At 36.7% G+C, this 15,368-nt stretch overlaps 2 protein-coding genes across 10 annotated transcripts in view; both read left to right on the forward strand.

The window, feature by feature from the left end:
- LOC112521093 (protein CHROMATIN REMODELING 5-like) overlaps positions 1 to 9,095 on the forward strand; it is a 34,992-nt gene extending 25,897 nt beyond the window's left edge. For 5 of the 8 annotated variants that reach the window (XM_025129759.1, XM_025129761.1, XM_025129758.1 and 2 more), the window contains 12 exons: positions 1,601 to 1,843; positions 1,935 to 2,045; positions 2,501 to 2,587; positions 2,771 to 2,953; positions 3,047 to 3,127; positions 3,242 to 3,478; positions 6,131 to 6,286; positions 6,399 to 6,576; positions 6,683 to 6,864; positions 7,468 to 7,821; positions 7,931 to 8,024; positions 8,274 to 9,095. In XM_025129759.1, the coding sequence (XP_024985527.1) occupies positions 1,601 to 1,843; positions 1,935 to 2,045; positions 2,501 to 2,587; positions 2,771 to 2,953; positions 3,047 to 3,127; positions 3,242 to 3,478; positions 6,131 to 6,286; positions 6,399 to 6,576; positions 6,683 to 6,864; positions 7,468 to 7,821; positions 7,931 to 8,024; positions 8,274 to 8,680 (2,313 nt within the window). In that variant the 3' untranslated portion in view covers positions 8,681 to 9,095. Of the gene's footprint in view, positions 1 to 1,600; positions 1,844 to 1,934; positions 2,046 to 2,500; positions 2,588 to 2,770; positions 2,954 to 3,046; positions 3,128 to 3,241; positions 3,479 to 3,669; positions 6,287 to 6,398; positions 6,577 to 6,682; positions 6,865 to 7,467; positions 7,822 to 7,930; positions 8,025 to 8,225 lie in introns of those variants that run through there. The other 3 variants (XM_025129762.1, XM_025129764.1, XM_025129766.1) reach the window with 3 other exon arrangements.
- Positions 9,096 to 10,566: 1,471 nt separating this feature from the next.
- Positions 10,567 to 14,054, forward strand: LOC112521145 (serine--glyoxylate aminotransferase). Of its 2 annotated transcripts, XM_025129843.1 has the most exons (6): positions 10,567 to 10,609; positions 11,586 to 11,801; positions 11,937 to 12,221; positions 12,642 to 13,008; positions 13,408 to 13,618; positions 13,738 to 14,054. In XM_025129843.1, the coding sequence occupies exons 2-6, from the start codon at positions 11,597 to 11,599 to the stop codon at positions 13,873 to 13,875; spliced, it is 1,206 nt and encodes a 401-aa protein (XP_024985611.1). In that variant the 5' UTR covers positions 10,567 to 10,609; positions 11,586 to 11,596; the 3' UTR covers positions 13,876 to 14,054. The 2 variants fall into 2 exon arrangements, with proteins under 2 accessions (XP_024985611.1, XP_024985613.1); XM_025129845.1 differs by lacking the exon at positions 10,567 to 10,609 and having other exon boundaries at positions 10,646 to 11,801; positions 12,129 to 12,221.
- The last annotated feature ends 1,314 nt before the right edge of the window (positions 14,055 to 15,368 follow it).

The following is a 15,368-nucleotide window of genomic DNA, read 5'->3' on the forward strand; positions in this document are numbered from 1 at the left end:
GGAAAGGGAAGGGGAAGGGAAGGGGAAAGGGAAGGGGAAAGGGAAATGCTAGTTCTGTTCAAGACATCAACTCGTAGATGAAGAAGGTGAAGTTGAATGATTAGAGAAGAATGGCACCAAAGAAGATATGGAGGAGTATAAATCCGATGAGGATTGAAAATTGAGTGACTACTAATCAGACTTTATTGAGCTACTTTTGATGTTAATGCTATTTGAAAATTGAAATTAAACTATGTTTATATAATGCTATCTGAGTTGTGAGTAATTGTATGTGTGTGTGTGCATATATATTGATAAAATGCGCCTCGCATTCCTGAGCATCGTGCTTTGCGCCTATGCCCCGGGACCCCTTTGCTCCTTAGTGCGCCTTGAGCCTTTAACAACTTTGGCCAGTATATATAATCTCTCATTTGAAGTGATAGAAGGGAGATCATTGGGTCCATGTCATTCAACTTGTTTTTTATGTTAACGCTGTCAAACTTTACACTCACATAAGATGAATCAACAGCTCTGTAACGTTTTTATTGTACAGAGTTATTACCACAAACTGTAATCAGAAGTACTAGTGGAAAACTGCAAATGCTGCAGACAAATATAACCTTGAATGTAAGTATGCACTAGAAGTGTTCATTTGAGGTGATAGGAAATGGGGATTATGAGTCTGGTTGCTAAGCTGTAATTGTCATGTCAAATCATGATGGAGAGTTGTATAGACCATTGACTCCAACTTTTGTCTTCCAACTTAATTGGAACGTTGATGGCATTGAGCTTCCCATTCATGCAAGATAGGTCCATTCCTTTCTTGCTCTATCATCCAAAGTCATTAATTATGGAAGTAGTCAGAGGAAAGCTATGAAGCCATAGAATCAAATATGAGTATATGACTCTGATAAGAATTACCTCCCAAGAATTATTAAAGCAGAAATTGAAGAAGATGCTTACCAAACAACCCGTCAGATCATAATCATGGAGGTAACTACTTTCTGATGAAGATTAACCGACATTCATACCACTGAACTAGGGAGAACTAATTGGCATCTATATGTGTTAACTTTCTTGAGTGATGCCTACATCTATAGATGTACAATCAGGATCATATGTGAGTACAGAGGAATCAGAGGTGAAAGCTGCGAGGGTAGTTGTGTAGGGTGTGATTGAGGTGCTAGGTCTGAGCGAATACTTGATTCATGAACCTGGGCAGATGTCGAATCAGGTGCAAGCCTGGATATGGTCAATGGTGCTATAATGGACCTAAACACACAAGCTAATTCAAACTGGTTAGAAAGGGAGGGTGCAATCAAACAGCAGGTTGTGACTGTTGTTTTCAGCAGCAGTGAGAGATTGTTGTAGGGGATTATATACAATATGTTTAAACAGCTCTGATACCATGCTGAAGAAATATATTTGAAAGGTTTGTCAATTTTATTAGTGAAGATGTTGATTTGTAGATTATAATCTGGACCTTGGGTTGAAACAAATATGTTATATTGTGTTCGTCTGACATAAGTATTATACAAAATAGAGGTTGTTTGGAGTGGATGCTCTTGTATTAATTGCTTATTTCTTCTATTTGACTGGCTTCTCTGTATCTTCAATGCAGATGGTTAAGATGTTGGATATCTTAGCAGAATACTTGTCAATTAAGGGGTTCAAGTATCAGAGACTTGATGGAAGTACAAAGGCTGAGGTGCGCCACCAGGCTATGGAGCATTTTAATGCACCCAGCAGTGATGATTTTTGCTTCCTTCTTTCTACTCGTGCTGGTGGTTTAGGTATCAACCTTGCAACGGCAGATACAGTCATAATATTTGACTCTGACTGGAATCCTCAGAATGATCTTCAGGTTGGGACTACATTATTTTGAATTTACATGCATCTCTGTACTCCAATTTACCCAGTTTGAAGATTTCTTTTATTATACTGATCTTGTATAGGCAATGAGCAGAGCTCACAGAATTGGACAGCAGGAGGTTGTTAATATCTATAGGTTTGTGACAAGCAAGAGTGTTGAGGAAGACATCTTGGAGCGTGCAAAAAAGAAGATGGTAGGTAATTAGTAGTTATTGTCTTTTGCCCTCTCTGGGTAGCGCGGTTTGCAATACTTTGTCCACTTTGCATGTGTGATGAGCTGAGATTGATTGATACATTGTCTGTAGATTGACATATGCAGATTGATCTGTTGATTGCACCTGGAATAAGTTGAAATGTTCATTTAGTTAGACTGATGCATTATTTTCTAGTCATATTGATGATATGAACTGTGAACATGTGTTTTTTTTAACATGGTCCTTGTAACGATATGCACTTCTGAAATGTTCACCTAGCATAGACTGGTATATTATTTCTAGTCATATCGATGATACGAACTGTAACTATATGCTTTTCTTTGAACAAGGTCCTTGTATCAATATGCACTTCTGCTTCGCAGCTTTATGTGCTCTTTTAAATACCAGCACAAATATGATTATTTTTCTTATGTTTTGGATTTTTCTCCTTTCAGGTACTTGACCATTTGGTTATTCAGAAACTAAATGCTGAGGGGAGGTTGGAGAAGAAAGAAGCAAAAAAAGGGAGTGCGTTTGACAAGGTATTTATTAGAAGTTTGGTATTTGAAGAATCAGTTAGTGGTAGTCTATATGTGTGGCATGATGAATAGAAGCTAATGAACATTTTTGTTCCATTTGATGTATTTTTGGATCTAAGATGTCTGATTCTAAGAAGTGAATGTTCCATCTATAGGCACCGTCTAATTCCTTTTTTCATGTTCCAGAATGAGTTATCAGCTATTTTGAGATTTGGGGCAGAGGAACTGTTTAAAGAAGATAGAAATGATGAAGAAAACAAAAAGCGCCTTCTAAGCATGGATATTGATGAAATTCTTGAAAGAGCAGAGAAGGTTGAACAGAAAGGGGCCGAAGACGAAGGAGGACATGAATTACTGAGCGCATTTAAGGCAAGAATATCATAAATTAATTGCGCTAATTCTTGTAGTGGTAATGCATGGCTGCATATAGTTCATTTTTTAATACTTTTACCTCATTTGCAGGTTGCAAATTTCTGCTCTGCTGAAGATGACGGAAGTTTTTGGAGTCGCTGGATAAAACCTGATGCCGTTTCACAGGCCGAGGTCTGCACATATTTTTCTTAAGAAAACTGTTGTTATCATGTAGGCATATTGCTTTGGAGAAGCTAATATATTACATGAGAATGTTTTAAGTGATTACTTATATTTTAATTGTAGGAAGCTTTAGCCCCTCGAGCTGCAAGGAACAGCAAGAGTTATGCTGAGGCCATCCCATCCGAAAGGAATAACAAAAGGAAAAAGAAGGGTGTCGAATTTCAGGACAGAGCCATAAAGCGCCGGAAGGCAGATTATTCTAGTTATCAACCACCAGCACTTGAGGGAGCTTCTGCACAAGCAAGAAGGTGGTCATATGGGAACTTGCCAAAGAGGGATGCTACACGTTTTTTTCGTGCGGTGAGACTCTTAAGCTTTACATAATTGTTATCTTCACGGTACAAATTAGTGGCTCAACTGAGCATTACAACAAGCTTTTCATCCCAAACTAGTCGTGGTAGGTTTTCCTATGCTCCAAAATATAGATAACATTTCATTTTGCCATACTTGGCTCTCCTAACATCCATCCCTGATTCAATTGGTGCTTAAAGAAGCCTACTTAGATATGAGCAAACCATCTCAAGTGATGTTGCCTTTGTGGTGCCTATCTTCCCCAGACATCACTATTCCTCCAAAGGTCAGGTGACTTGTTTTACTTTATAGTTGTTGATATGACATGGTAAATATCCAAGGTTTACAAGTACCATCGTGTTGTAAACTTGACTGCCATGATCTATTTATGTGGGGGATTGCTCTTGGGCTCTTGCCACTGCATACTTTTGAAAAATATGCAACAGAAGGGGTAAGCTCTGCCCATACAGAGGTGAAACGATATCTTGTTCTTGTGCTGACGTTATGTATGCCTCTCTTGTGCGCTTACATTTAAAAAGGTAGCCCACTCACAATAAAAAGAACATAGCCCTTGTGCTGGTACGAAATGTCTGTAATGTTGATTTGCATTTTAAAATATCCATTCACTTATGCTGAAAGCGACAAGGATTCAGCATTAGTGTTCTAGTTTTCTTTCCAGGGTCTTGATTTTCCTCTGAACTCTTAGTATTCTTCAGTTGCATCCATCCTTACATTTTGAATCTTTATTGAGCTTACCAAATGAGGGCCTATCTTTCTCATATTAACAAGGATAGGGGCAGATACATGTTTTGCAGTGTTCATTTGACTTTTCAGTTATTCTTAAACAAATTGTTTTCTCAAGTCTTTTATTATGGTAAACTGTTACTTGTGAAAAGTAGTTGTGTAGAAATTAGTTTTTGAATTTAATGTCCTAATGGACTGTCACTTAGATGATATATTAAGATTATCTGAAATTATTTATTAACTAGTTCATTGGACATAGTAACTAAAGTTGGATTTTATTGGACTTAAACTCTATGAGTGTTATTAGCTAATAACTATTTAATGATAAAAGTATTTACATTAGATTTGTTAGCCTAATGTTTTGGCGCTGTAGGTCTACAAATTTAATAATGTATTAATGAAAACATGTCTACCACAGTCTAAATAATTATTCTATCCTATCATAACAAAAAGGTTCATGGGTGGTCTAGCTTTACTTTGTTTTCTTAGTGTGCTCGCTCACTTGAACTGTTCTTAGTGACCCAAATGGGGGTGGTCTAGCTTTACTCTGTATAACTAGGAGCTTTGTATAGGTTCAGTTGGTTTACGTGCACCTAGATTAGTATGCTTCTGCTGCTGTACATCAAATACGATCTGTATTGTTTTGGGCTGCATCCAACTTATCCTGCTATGATGGTGGTACTCATTTTTTATTCTGTTTCGGTAGCAGTGATAATGGTGGTAGTGGCTGTTTTGTGTTGGTTGATGGTTACAGTAGTATTATACTTTTGTTTGCTTTGCATATTCCCTGATGCTGCAAATCTTTATATCTTTGATGAAACACATAAGTTAACAAAAAGGTCACCGAACTTGATTAGTTGTTATGAACTGGTAGCTTCAATTGGATAAAAAATTCTCTCAACCTAAGACCTTTCATGTTTTCTGTATTTAATAATATTTGGTATGAGTTTATGATTATCTCTTGAAAATATATTTCCACTTACTGCTTTTAATTTTATACTTTTGAGCTTTCTCTTTTTTGGGCTGTTTGTTTGTTTAAAATGCTAAAGGCTGAATGCTGATTTCAAATATGATAAGTAAGAGGCAACATCTAAATCCTGGACCATTCGGATTGTTTGAAAAGTGAGTTGGAATGAAATTGTCTGAATGCATGTGTTAGTAAATTTCTCTTACAAGTTAGATTTTTTTTTGATATAAATATTTGATTAAATAATAAAACAGGATTAAAAATGAAAATTATCAAAATAAATAGTATAAAGCAATAAAAATTAAAATTTGGAAAAATATCAGAAGAAAACCATCCATCCATCAGAATGCGGAATCAAAATCATCGATTTTGCTCTCTTCTACGTGCTCACCCTTTCATTCTCGCACATTCTCTCTCTCTCTCTCTCTCTCTCTCTCTCATTCTGCAATCATCACCAGCGATAGCTAGGCAATAACTCAAGCTGTTTTCATTTGGCAAGACAAGAGCTGTCTTCTTCTACTGAAGCAAAATGAAAATGGCATCGTCTTTCTTTTATCTTGACTGGTAAGATGCTCTTTTTCCAGCTTTTATGTCTGAATGGAGAAAAAAAACAAAGAGACTTGATGCAAAGACGTCCGACCTGATAAGATGTTTTTGCATTGACTGATCTGAAATTGCTAAAATAAACGATCCCTTGGTGTTTAAGTAGTTCTATAGATGTTGGTTATTTTCTTTGACCTGCTTAAACAGTTTTACATAAAAACATTACAAGCAATAGTTTTCTGACTATGTTGACTTCTATTTTATCTGCATTATAGTCTTTTGTTTCACAGTTATCATTAGTTTTTTAGTTCTGTTGTTTGTGCTTATATTTAAGGCTTAATTCTTTTGAACTTAAAAAAGAAGGTATGAGGGTATTTCATTATTTAGTTTTTCTATGCTAAAACCAGGCTAAGAAGTTTGGAAATGATAGCCAAATTGGCTTAATAGCAGCCGAGGTTGGTGGGACCGTTGAAGCTGCTCCAGTAGAGGCGCAGGTTGAACTTTTTGATGCATTATTAGATGGTTGCAGAGAAGCTGTTAATGGAGCAAGTCTCGACGCAAAGGTTGTCATTTAATCAAGTTTTTCAGAATGCCCCATTATTAAATATTTGTGCTTATATTTGGTTTAGGAGTTGTAGTGCTTGTGGCTAACCTTAAACATGATTTCACCGGTAGGGGCCTTTGTTGGATTTTTTCGGTGTTCCTGTAAAGGCTGACGACCTCTTGAGCCGTGTTGAAGAACTTCAACTCCTTGCAAAGCGCATTAGCCACTACAACAACCCAATCTCACAGTTTCAGGCTTTGATGTACCTCAAACCTGCAACTTGGTCTAAAGGTTGTGGGTGGAACCAGAGTAAGTTTTACTTTCTTCTGTGTCTCCCTGTTGCCTGGTTGGAGGATCAATGCTTATGCAAGAGTTTGTGGATGAAAATTATAATATTCTGTGTTGATGTCCTCAGAGGATGATGCAAGGTTGCTACTGGGGATCCATTATCATGGATTTGGGAATTGGGAAAAGATAAGGTTGGATGAAAAGCTTGGCCTTTTGAAGAAGATTGCTCCTGTTGAACTTCAGCATCATGAAACTTTTTTACCACGAGCTCCCCAGTTGAAGGAAAGAGCTTCTCAACTTCTTGAAATGGTAGGTGATGTTATGCTGTCCTTTTTTGTGCTTGTGAACTGCTTTGATAATGATAATTGCCGTGCTTGCATTATTTATTTCAAATCTTTAGCTTTTTATCTTTAAATTTCAGGTTTGTTTGCTTTCTTGTTCTTGATTTATTTTTTGGTTTCTTTGGCTGTCATGTTTTTCATTTTGGTTATAAATGCCACATGTGAAAGGTCAGTTGTAGACATTTAAGTAGACGTATGAGTGCAATTTTAGTTTCATGTGTTTTGGATTTGATTGATCAAGCCTTTCTATTTACAACGATAAGAATCCATAATCTCTCTGAGTTGCTCCTAGAAATTGATGGCCCATCACTTCTTTTACTGTTTATTACATTCTCATCATTCTTAAGAGTTCCCTACCCATCATGATCATTTACTTTTTTAAAATTATTTTGGAGAATGTACATGTAAATTGTCGTTTCTGCATGGAAGTAGCAAAGTATTCATAATGTGGATGATCTTTGGACATTTTTTATGTTACATATTCCTTTTATGTTAAGGTGTTCATAGTTGAAAAGTTCCTCTGATTGGCTTTCATTAATTGACACAAGGAACTTCCTGTGATTGTTTCAAGGAACTTGTGGCTGTTGGGGGTAAGAGTTTTGGGACTAAAGGGGGTCGAAAGGGTTCAAAAAAGCAAAAGGATCGTGTTCCCAACTTCCCAACTTCTCGCAGCAAAAGCAAACAATGGAAACCAGGCTCTCCTGAAACAAAAGTCCCAAAGGGAAAATTCAAGATGACACGTGGCAAGAAGAATGAGCCTTTGGTTAAAGAAGAAGGTGAGATGTCAGACACCGAAGAAGTGTATGAACAGTTCAAAGAAGTGAAGTGGATGGAATGGTGTGAAGATGTCTTGATTGAAGAGAAAAAGACACTGGAGCGCCTTCACAGGTTACAGACTACCAGTGCGGATCTTCCTAAAGAAAAGGTTCATCCTAGTATCTATTTCATTCCTTTAATTGCATCTTTGTTATGTACTCAGGAAACGGAATATCCCATTGGTTGAGTGAGTCTTTTGATTGTTGAAATGTCTTCAGGTTCTTTCAAGAATTAGAAATTATCTGCAGCTTCTTGGGCGAAGGATTGATCAAATTGTTATCGACCATGAGGAGGATCCATATAAACAAGAAAGTGCGTAATGGTTCTTCTGTCCACGTCCTTTCCCAGCTAAAGTTTACCGTCCTAGAATCACATGTTGTGTGTCTGTTATGGCATCTGCCAATATGAACTATAGATTTCTGTTTTCTTTCAAGTATATAATACCTGTACAGACTCATCATCGTTTTAACCCCTTGACCTGATAACGGATACCCAATGACCCTTTGGTTACAGATTTCTATTTCATGGGGCAGTAAACTGATACATTGTTTGTTACATTAGGGATGACAACACGATTGTGGAACTACGTCTCAACCTTTTCAAATTTGTCAGGGGGAAAACTTCAGCAGATCTATTCCAAACTCAAACAGGAAAAAGGAGTGGGTCCTTCCCAAATGAACGGAAGGGGTGGTTTTAGAAATGAAACATATAATCAATCATCAGCGTTACTTAACAAGGGCCTTGATACAGCAAAGTTTGAAGCATGGAAAAGGAGGAGACGAGCTGAAGCAGACTCGAATGCCCATTTTCAGCCACCACTGCAAAGACCTCAGAGTAACGGTACACGTATACCCGATCCAAGTTTGGGAATTCTTGGGGCAGCACCATCCGATAATAGACCCTTTAGTGAAGAAAGGCCACAACGGATACGTCAGGCTGGTTTTGGTCCAAGACAAGGTTTCACATGAGACAGATTGCAGATGGGAGCTTATTGGCCTCACATAATTGCAATACCTGCTGCTACTGCTACTGCTACTGCTACTGCTACTGTTACTGCTTCCTCAAGAATGTATTCCTTTCTTTCTGAAGCATATTCGAGAATGCAGCAGGTAGCGATGTTGAAGATCTGCTTGACAAGAAACAAAGGAATCATGCAACCATAAATGTTTTTTATTTTTTCATTGTAAATCTAGGCACTTTCGTTCGTTTCTCCTATATATAGAGAGATAGATAGTTATAGCAAATCAATTGTATGTATCCGAAATCCGGTTTTGGTTACCAAATATCAGTCTCTTCTTGATATTGAATGGTTATATTTGTATCATAGCATGTTATTCCAACTCTGTGTTCATGTTTCAGATGCTGGAATAGCATCTCTACTTGTTTGCCAATTGCCATGCTAACCTTGTATAGTTGTAGCATTCTGTGATTTGTGAATTATATCATTTAAAAAAAAATCAATATTATAGGAATATTCTTCAAAGTTTGAGGTAGGGTCTTGTAATATGCTTATTTTTCCCTACATTGTTATTTTTACATGCTGATTTTATGGATGGTGAAAACATCTTTCGACAAAAGCTTTAATTTGTCAATTTGTTGTTAAGAAAATGTAACTTTAAGTTGAAGTTTATCGTAAAATTAAAAGAGAAACTTGTTCCGAAACATTTATTTCGGAAATAAGCTTTATATATCTCAGAGACACCAAGATTTTTGTTTTATTTTTATTTTTGATTAACCTAGATATCCAACCCGCTATGCGAGCCGACTAATCCCAGGACGACCACCTGCTTTGCATGTAGCCCGAAGCCATTGCATTTGAACCTCTGTGGCCACAAGGGGATTTCTGTTTCTCCTTGGATTTGAACCTGAGACCTCCTGACATTTTTGACCTTTGAAACCAAGCTCAAACCAATTAGGCACCACCCTTGTGGTTAATTTTAGTTATATTTAATTTGGTTTATTATGTTACTTAAATTTTTTGGAATAGAAAAGTCAATAAAACAAGGGATAGATAGGGAGCAAAACATGAAGATGAGGATGAAAGAGTAGCTCCAAAAAAAAGAAAACGAGATGTTGGTTTGGCTTCCACAACTCAGGGTGTGGCTTCCATGCATTCTTCCTCTCTATCACTTTATCTTCCATTTCAACCTCTTATTTTCTTTCTTAAATGGGTAAGAATCAAGTGGATGTTAATATTCAACTTTTTGATAATAACCGAATAAATAACCAATCAATCTTAGTTAAAACATGTATCAATACGGATAAAAATTACTACAACGTAAAACCGTTTTCTTAAAATGAAAGAAAAACACGTGCATGAACAATAGCTTTCGGTTTTCTCTCAGACATATTGCGTTTCATAACCCGTGTGTATAAAAGAAAACACAAGTTCTTAATTTCTTATCCCAGTAAAAATCACCCATGGACCAGTTCAATGCTACACCAAAGGAATTGGATTTTAAAGGTTCTGAAGACTTCTTGTTCGAGTCTAGGCTGATGTTTATTAAAATTAACAATCAAAATAAGGTGGTGTTTGTATGTCTGAATTCTTATTTTACTTTTGATTAGTGAGAGATGGTGCTGAAATCTGTTATAATTCAAAATCTCTATTTTATCATGGCTGTTTTTAAGTTTTGTTTAAAATAAGAATGGGTAGATACCATTGGAGATAGATATTGTAGAATGAAAATGAAGATAGGATGAGGTGGCAAAAGCTGAAACATATATACATTTGTGTATGTATTAGCCGTAGGATTCGAATTGAGGCTCTGTGGAGTTCTTATCTGATTCTCCTGGGACCCACATCATCTCCCGCCCTCTTATAAATTACCATTCCCCTCCTTTTTGGCCTTTTCATCGGTTTGTCTCCTCTCCTCTCCTCTCCTTCACACAATCAGGTAATAATACTTCATATTATGTTTATCTCTGATATGATTTCATTCATATCTTTAGGGTTTATGTTTGATTTTCTACTACTTTCACATATCTAAATTCATAACATCATGCTTCTTCTTGTTTTTTCTTACTATCGTGTGTCAATTTTGTTGTTCAAAAGTAATCTTAACCAAGTTTGTTTGGTAAAACAAGCCCATGATCTACTGTTTTTGGTAAAAACTAGCTGATAACATAAAGTGACATGTTAGAAAACTAAATTGGAAAAATCTTAGGAGCATAATTAGCTAGCTTATATGGTTGCCTTCGTATCAATTAGGGTTTTTATTTTGTTTTTAGGTTAATAAGTAGTGATAAAAGTTGCTAAATAAAGTTTAAGATCAACTGCTGGTTTGGAGTGGTATTAGTTGGAACGAATTAGATGATTGATTACAAATGTTGGTTTTTAGTAAGATGTTTCATCATTAGAAGCTGAAGCATAAAGTCGAATTATTAATTCATCCAGATGGTGATTTTTATCAGCAGCTTAAGGTGTTATCTGCTTTTACCAAAATATGAATATTTATGTTCAAGAATAAAAATTTCGAATGAATCATCTTATCCGATCTAAGAAAACATAACACTGTTCAAGATTTTCTGGGAGCTTATTGATCAAGTCTAGCTAAACAGTATTCAAGTGCAAAGCTAGCTGAAAGCTGGCAGGAATTAATGTCAACTTCATTAGATGTTAATTTATGTGAATTCTTCGATCCCAAGGTTTTGAACAGATTGAAAGTTACTCCACAAATTTGAAATATGTAGCCACCAGCTTATCTCTAATTTTGTTTTGAAAATAGTAATCTATACAACAAGTCCATGGTTATTGAGTATATACATAATACAGTCAGAGTAAAAATGGTATTTTTAAGCACTAGAAGGTCCCTTTAATACTTGTTAAAACACTGATTTCAACCCTTTTATGGTGTTATATTTTGTTTAAAGGTGGGGCAGCAATGGACTATACTTATGGACCTGGAAGGAATCATCTGTTTGTTCCGGGACCAGTCAACATCCCAGAACAGGTGCTTCGTGCAATGAACCGAAACAATGAGGACTATCGATCTCCTGCAATTCCTGCCTTGACTAAAATTTTACTTGAGGATGTCAAAAAGATTTTCAAGACCACTTCTGGAACTCCTTTTATCATCCCAACTACAGGTACTGCTATCATCCATAGTAATTATACTTGTAAATCACCAAGATTTATCAAGGAACTTGTGAAACATTTTCAATCTATTATTTTATTTGACCATTCTTTTCTGTTTTCTTGGTGTTGACTTTTTGGTACTGCAGGTACTGGTGCATGGGAAAGTGCACTTACAAATACCTTGTCTCCTGGGGACCGAATTGTGTCTTTTATCATTGGTCAATTCAGTTTGCTTTGGGTCGATCAACAGAAAAGGCTTGGCTTCAATGTAGACGTGGTGGAAAGTGAGTGGGGTCACGGTGCTGACTTGGATGTTCTTGAATCAAAATTGGCTGCAGATACTGCTCATACTATCAAGGCCATCTGCCTCGTTCACAATGAGACAGCCACTGGAGTTACTAACAACTTGGCTGCCGTAAGGAAAGTGCTTGGTAAAAAAATCATTTGCTAGCTTTTCATACTAACCACATGACAGTTTCTTTCATATAAATTTGTTTCTTTACCAGAAAAAGCTTTTTCTTGTTTGTTATCTTTTGTTTGTAACTTGTAACTGATCCGGGCATGTCCCAACAGTCGTTTGGGCATGTGTTTGGGTGGTCTGTGCCATGCCTGTTAGGTGTATTCTCTTATTCATTTTCTCTGTTTTGCCAAAGGTTCTGTCCTCTTTCCAAAAAAAAACTGATCCTGTTCTGATATACTATCTGTAAATATGTGGAATTAGTCTAGTAGGAATGTATTGTTGGATAATCCTTTTTCGCTAAATAAATTCACAACCATTGCTACTAAATATAGATTCTTAAAAAGAATTGTGTGCGTGTCCATGAGCTAAATAAATTTTGCATGACTCTCAGATCATTACCAGCATCCAGCGCTGTTTCTAGTTGATGGTGTATCATCCATATGTGCTCTGGATTTCCGCATGGATGAATGGGGTGTCGATGTGGCTTTAACAGGCTCTCAGAAAGCTCTCTCTCTTCCCACTGGTATGGGGATTGTGTGTGCCAGCCCAAAAGCTATCGAGGCTTCTGAAACTGCAAAATCTCTTAGAGTTTTTTTCGACTGGAAGGATTACTTGAAATTCTACAAGATGGGGACATATTGGCCATACACTCCATCCATACAGCTTTTGTATGGTCTAAAAGCAGCTCTTGATCTCATCTTTGAAGAAGGATTGGACAATGTGATTGCAAGGCACAATCGTCTTGGCACAGCAACGAGGCAAGTGTCGTTTCTTTACCTCATGAGGATTTGACAAATTACTAACATAAACTTTCTACTTCATCCCAGGAAAGGCTTGGGATATCCCTGTATATCATTATTACAAATAATATTACCGAACCAATCTATATCCCATCTGGAGGTGGGGTCTGGGGGCATAGGAAACCTCCAGTTTGTGAAATAATGAGGAAATAGAAAAAGGAGAAGGTTCGAAAAAGAACCTGACACAAGAAAAACGAGTCACAAGTAAAGAACATACAAACAGAAGTAGGTACATTATTTGTGAAATATCCCTTGCATGTACGACGTTTAGAGAAACAAGCACGGTTGCTTCTTTATTTACTATAACTTGTTCTAAAAAGTTGCAAAATGAAGCTTCAGTTAAATGGAATTGTGCAGGCTGGCTGTGGAAGCATGGGGCTTGAAAAACTGCACCCAGAAGGAGGAATGGTTCAGTGACACGGTCACTGCCGTGATGGTTCCTCCATATATTGATAGTTCTGAAATAGTTAGAAGGGCATGGAAACGATACAACTTGAGCTTGGGTTTGGGGCTAAACAAAGTAGCCGGAAAGGTCTTCAGAATAGGACATCTCGGCAACTTAAATGATGTACGCATATGCATACCATTTACATCTTTTGTACAATTTCATCCATCTGACAAGTGATACAAACCATTTAAATTCGATATCAAATAACCACAACATGGAACTTACTATTTTTTGTGCAGCTGCAACTGCTGGGGTGTCTTGCAGGGGTGGAGATGGTGCTCAAGGATGTCGGTTACCCGGTGAAGCTGGGGAGTGGAGTGGCTGCTGCTTGCGGATACCTCCAGAACAACATCCCCATGATTCCATCAAGGATTTAAATTGTCATATTTATGTATGTAACCACTGCTCTTCTCTCATTTGCTTCAAATACCAGTGTAAACAACACTCTGCCCCTATATTTCCTATGAATTTTTTCTCCATTTGTAAATTCTACCTCTTCTCCATCATATCCCTGCATATTTTCCATAAGTTATTTATTTATAAAGATTAAACCCAATTTCGTCTAGAATAATGACCAAATTTCACCTGTACAGTTGTGTGCCAAAGTTGGGTTTGAGCTTCAAAGAACATCCAATTCTATCTTTATGTCGATAATTCGACTCCTAAGCTGATGCTCTCTTTTATCGTTGCATCTTTCGGACTATGTCATGAATATATATATATATATATATATATATATGTAAAATGCAAATCAAATGCAACCAAACCTTCCTCCATCTCTCTCTCTCTCTCTCTCTCTCTCCCTATATATACATATATAGTCTTCATACAAGAATGGTATGTACCTATCTAAGAAAATAAGAGAATGGCCGAATCACATGTGATTTTACACTAATATCACATATTCTTTTATCACATGTGATTCAAGTGGTCTTGCCATGCGACCATGGCCACGTGGCCATAGGGCCACCTGCATACTTTTTTGGCTGTTAATGTAAAATCACATGTGATTTTTTGTACGTAATTTGGTCATTCTCTTATTTTATTAAATAGATATCATTCTTGTATGAATCTACCTCCCTCTCTCCCCCCCCTTTATATATATATATATATATATATATATATATATACACCTAATAAATAGGTAACTTGGGAGCCACGTGTCCTGTTTTTGTGCGACGGTTATTAGGATTTCCCGCCTAAACATGTATCTAGACACAATTTACACGGGTGGTTCAAATAGGTCTATTTAATTGACATCTGTCCCTGTAAACATTTATCTTTCCGATATCGTGGTTTAACTGATTTCCTTACTACGCGGGATGTATTTTACTCGCACATAGTTTGGACTTTTAAGTCTGATTAGTACAGACTTCGTCCACCTCTGGTAATGTAATTCCAGAATTGAAATTTAAGTCTGATTGCTACAGACTTGACCCACATATCTACACATCTCTGATCATTAATTGGTAAAGGTATTTCCCAGAGTTAGAAGATAACTCTGATTCGTTGTTTTCCAGACTTATCACATCTAATCATGTGATTCCAGAGTTTCAGATTTAAGTCCGGTTGCTACAGACTTCTCCCACATCTCTGTTCCAGAGTTTAGAACTATACTGAATTATTATAATCAAGGTTCCAGAGTTTAGAATTATACTGAATTATTATAATCATGAATTATCGTGGTTTAACTGATTTACTTACTACGCGGGATGTATTTTACTCGCACAGAGGTCAGACTTATAAAACTTATTTCCCAGAGTTAGAAAATAACTCTGATATGTTTTTCCCCGACTTATAAGACAACTTTGGTCATGTGATTCTAGACTTCTAAGTCTGATTAATACAGGCTTCTTTCTCCTGTGGCAAT

This window comes from Cynara cardunculus (genome assembly GCF_001531365.2).
Source record: "Cynara cardunculus var. scolymus isolate 2C chromosome LG 11, CcrdV1, whole genome shotgun sequence".
Classification (NCBI taxonomy): domain Eukaryota; kingdom Viridiplantae; phylum Streptophyta; class Magnoliopsida; order Asterales; family Asteraceae; genus Cynara; species Cynara cardunculus.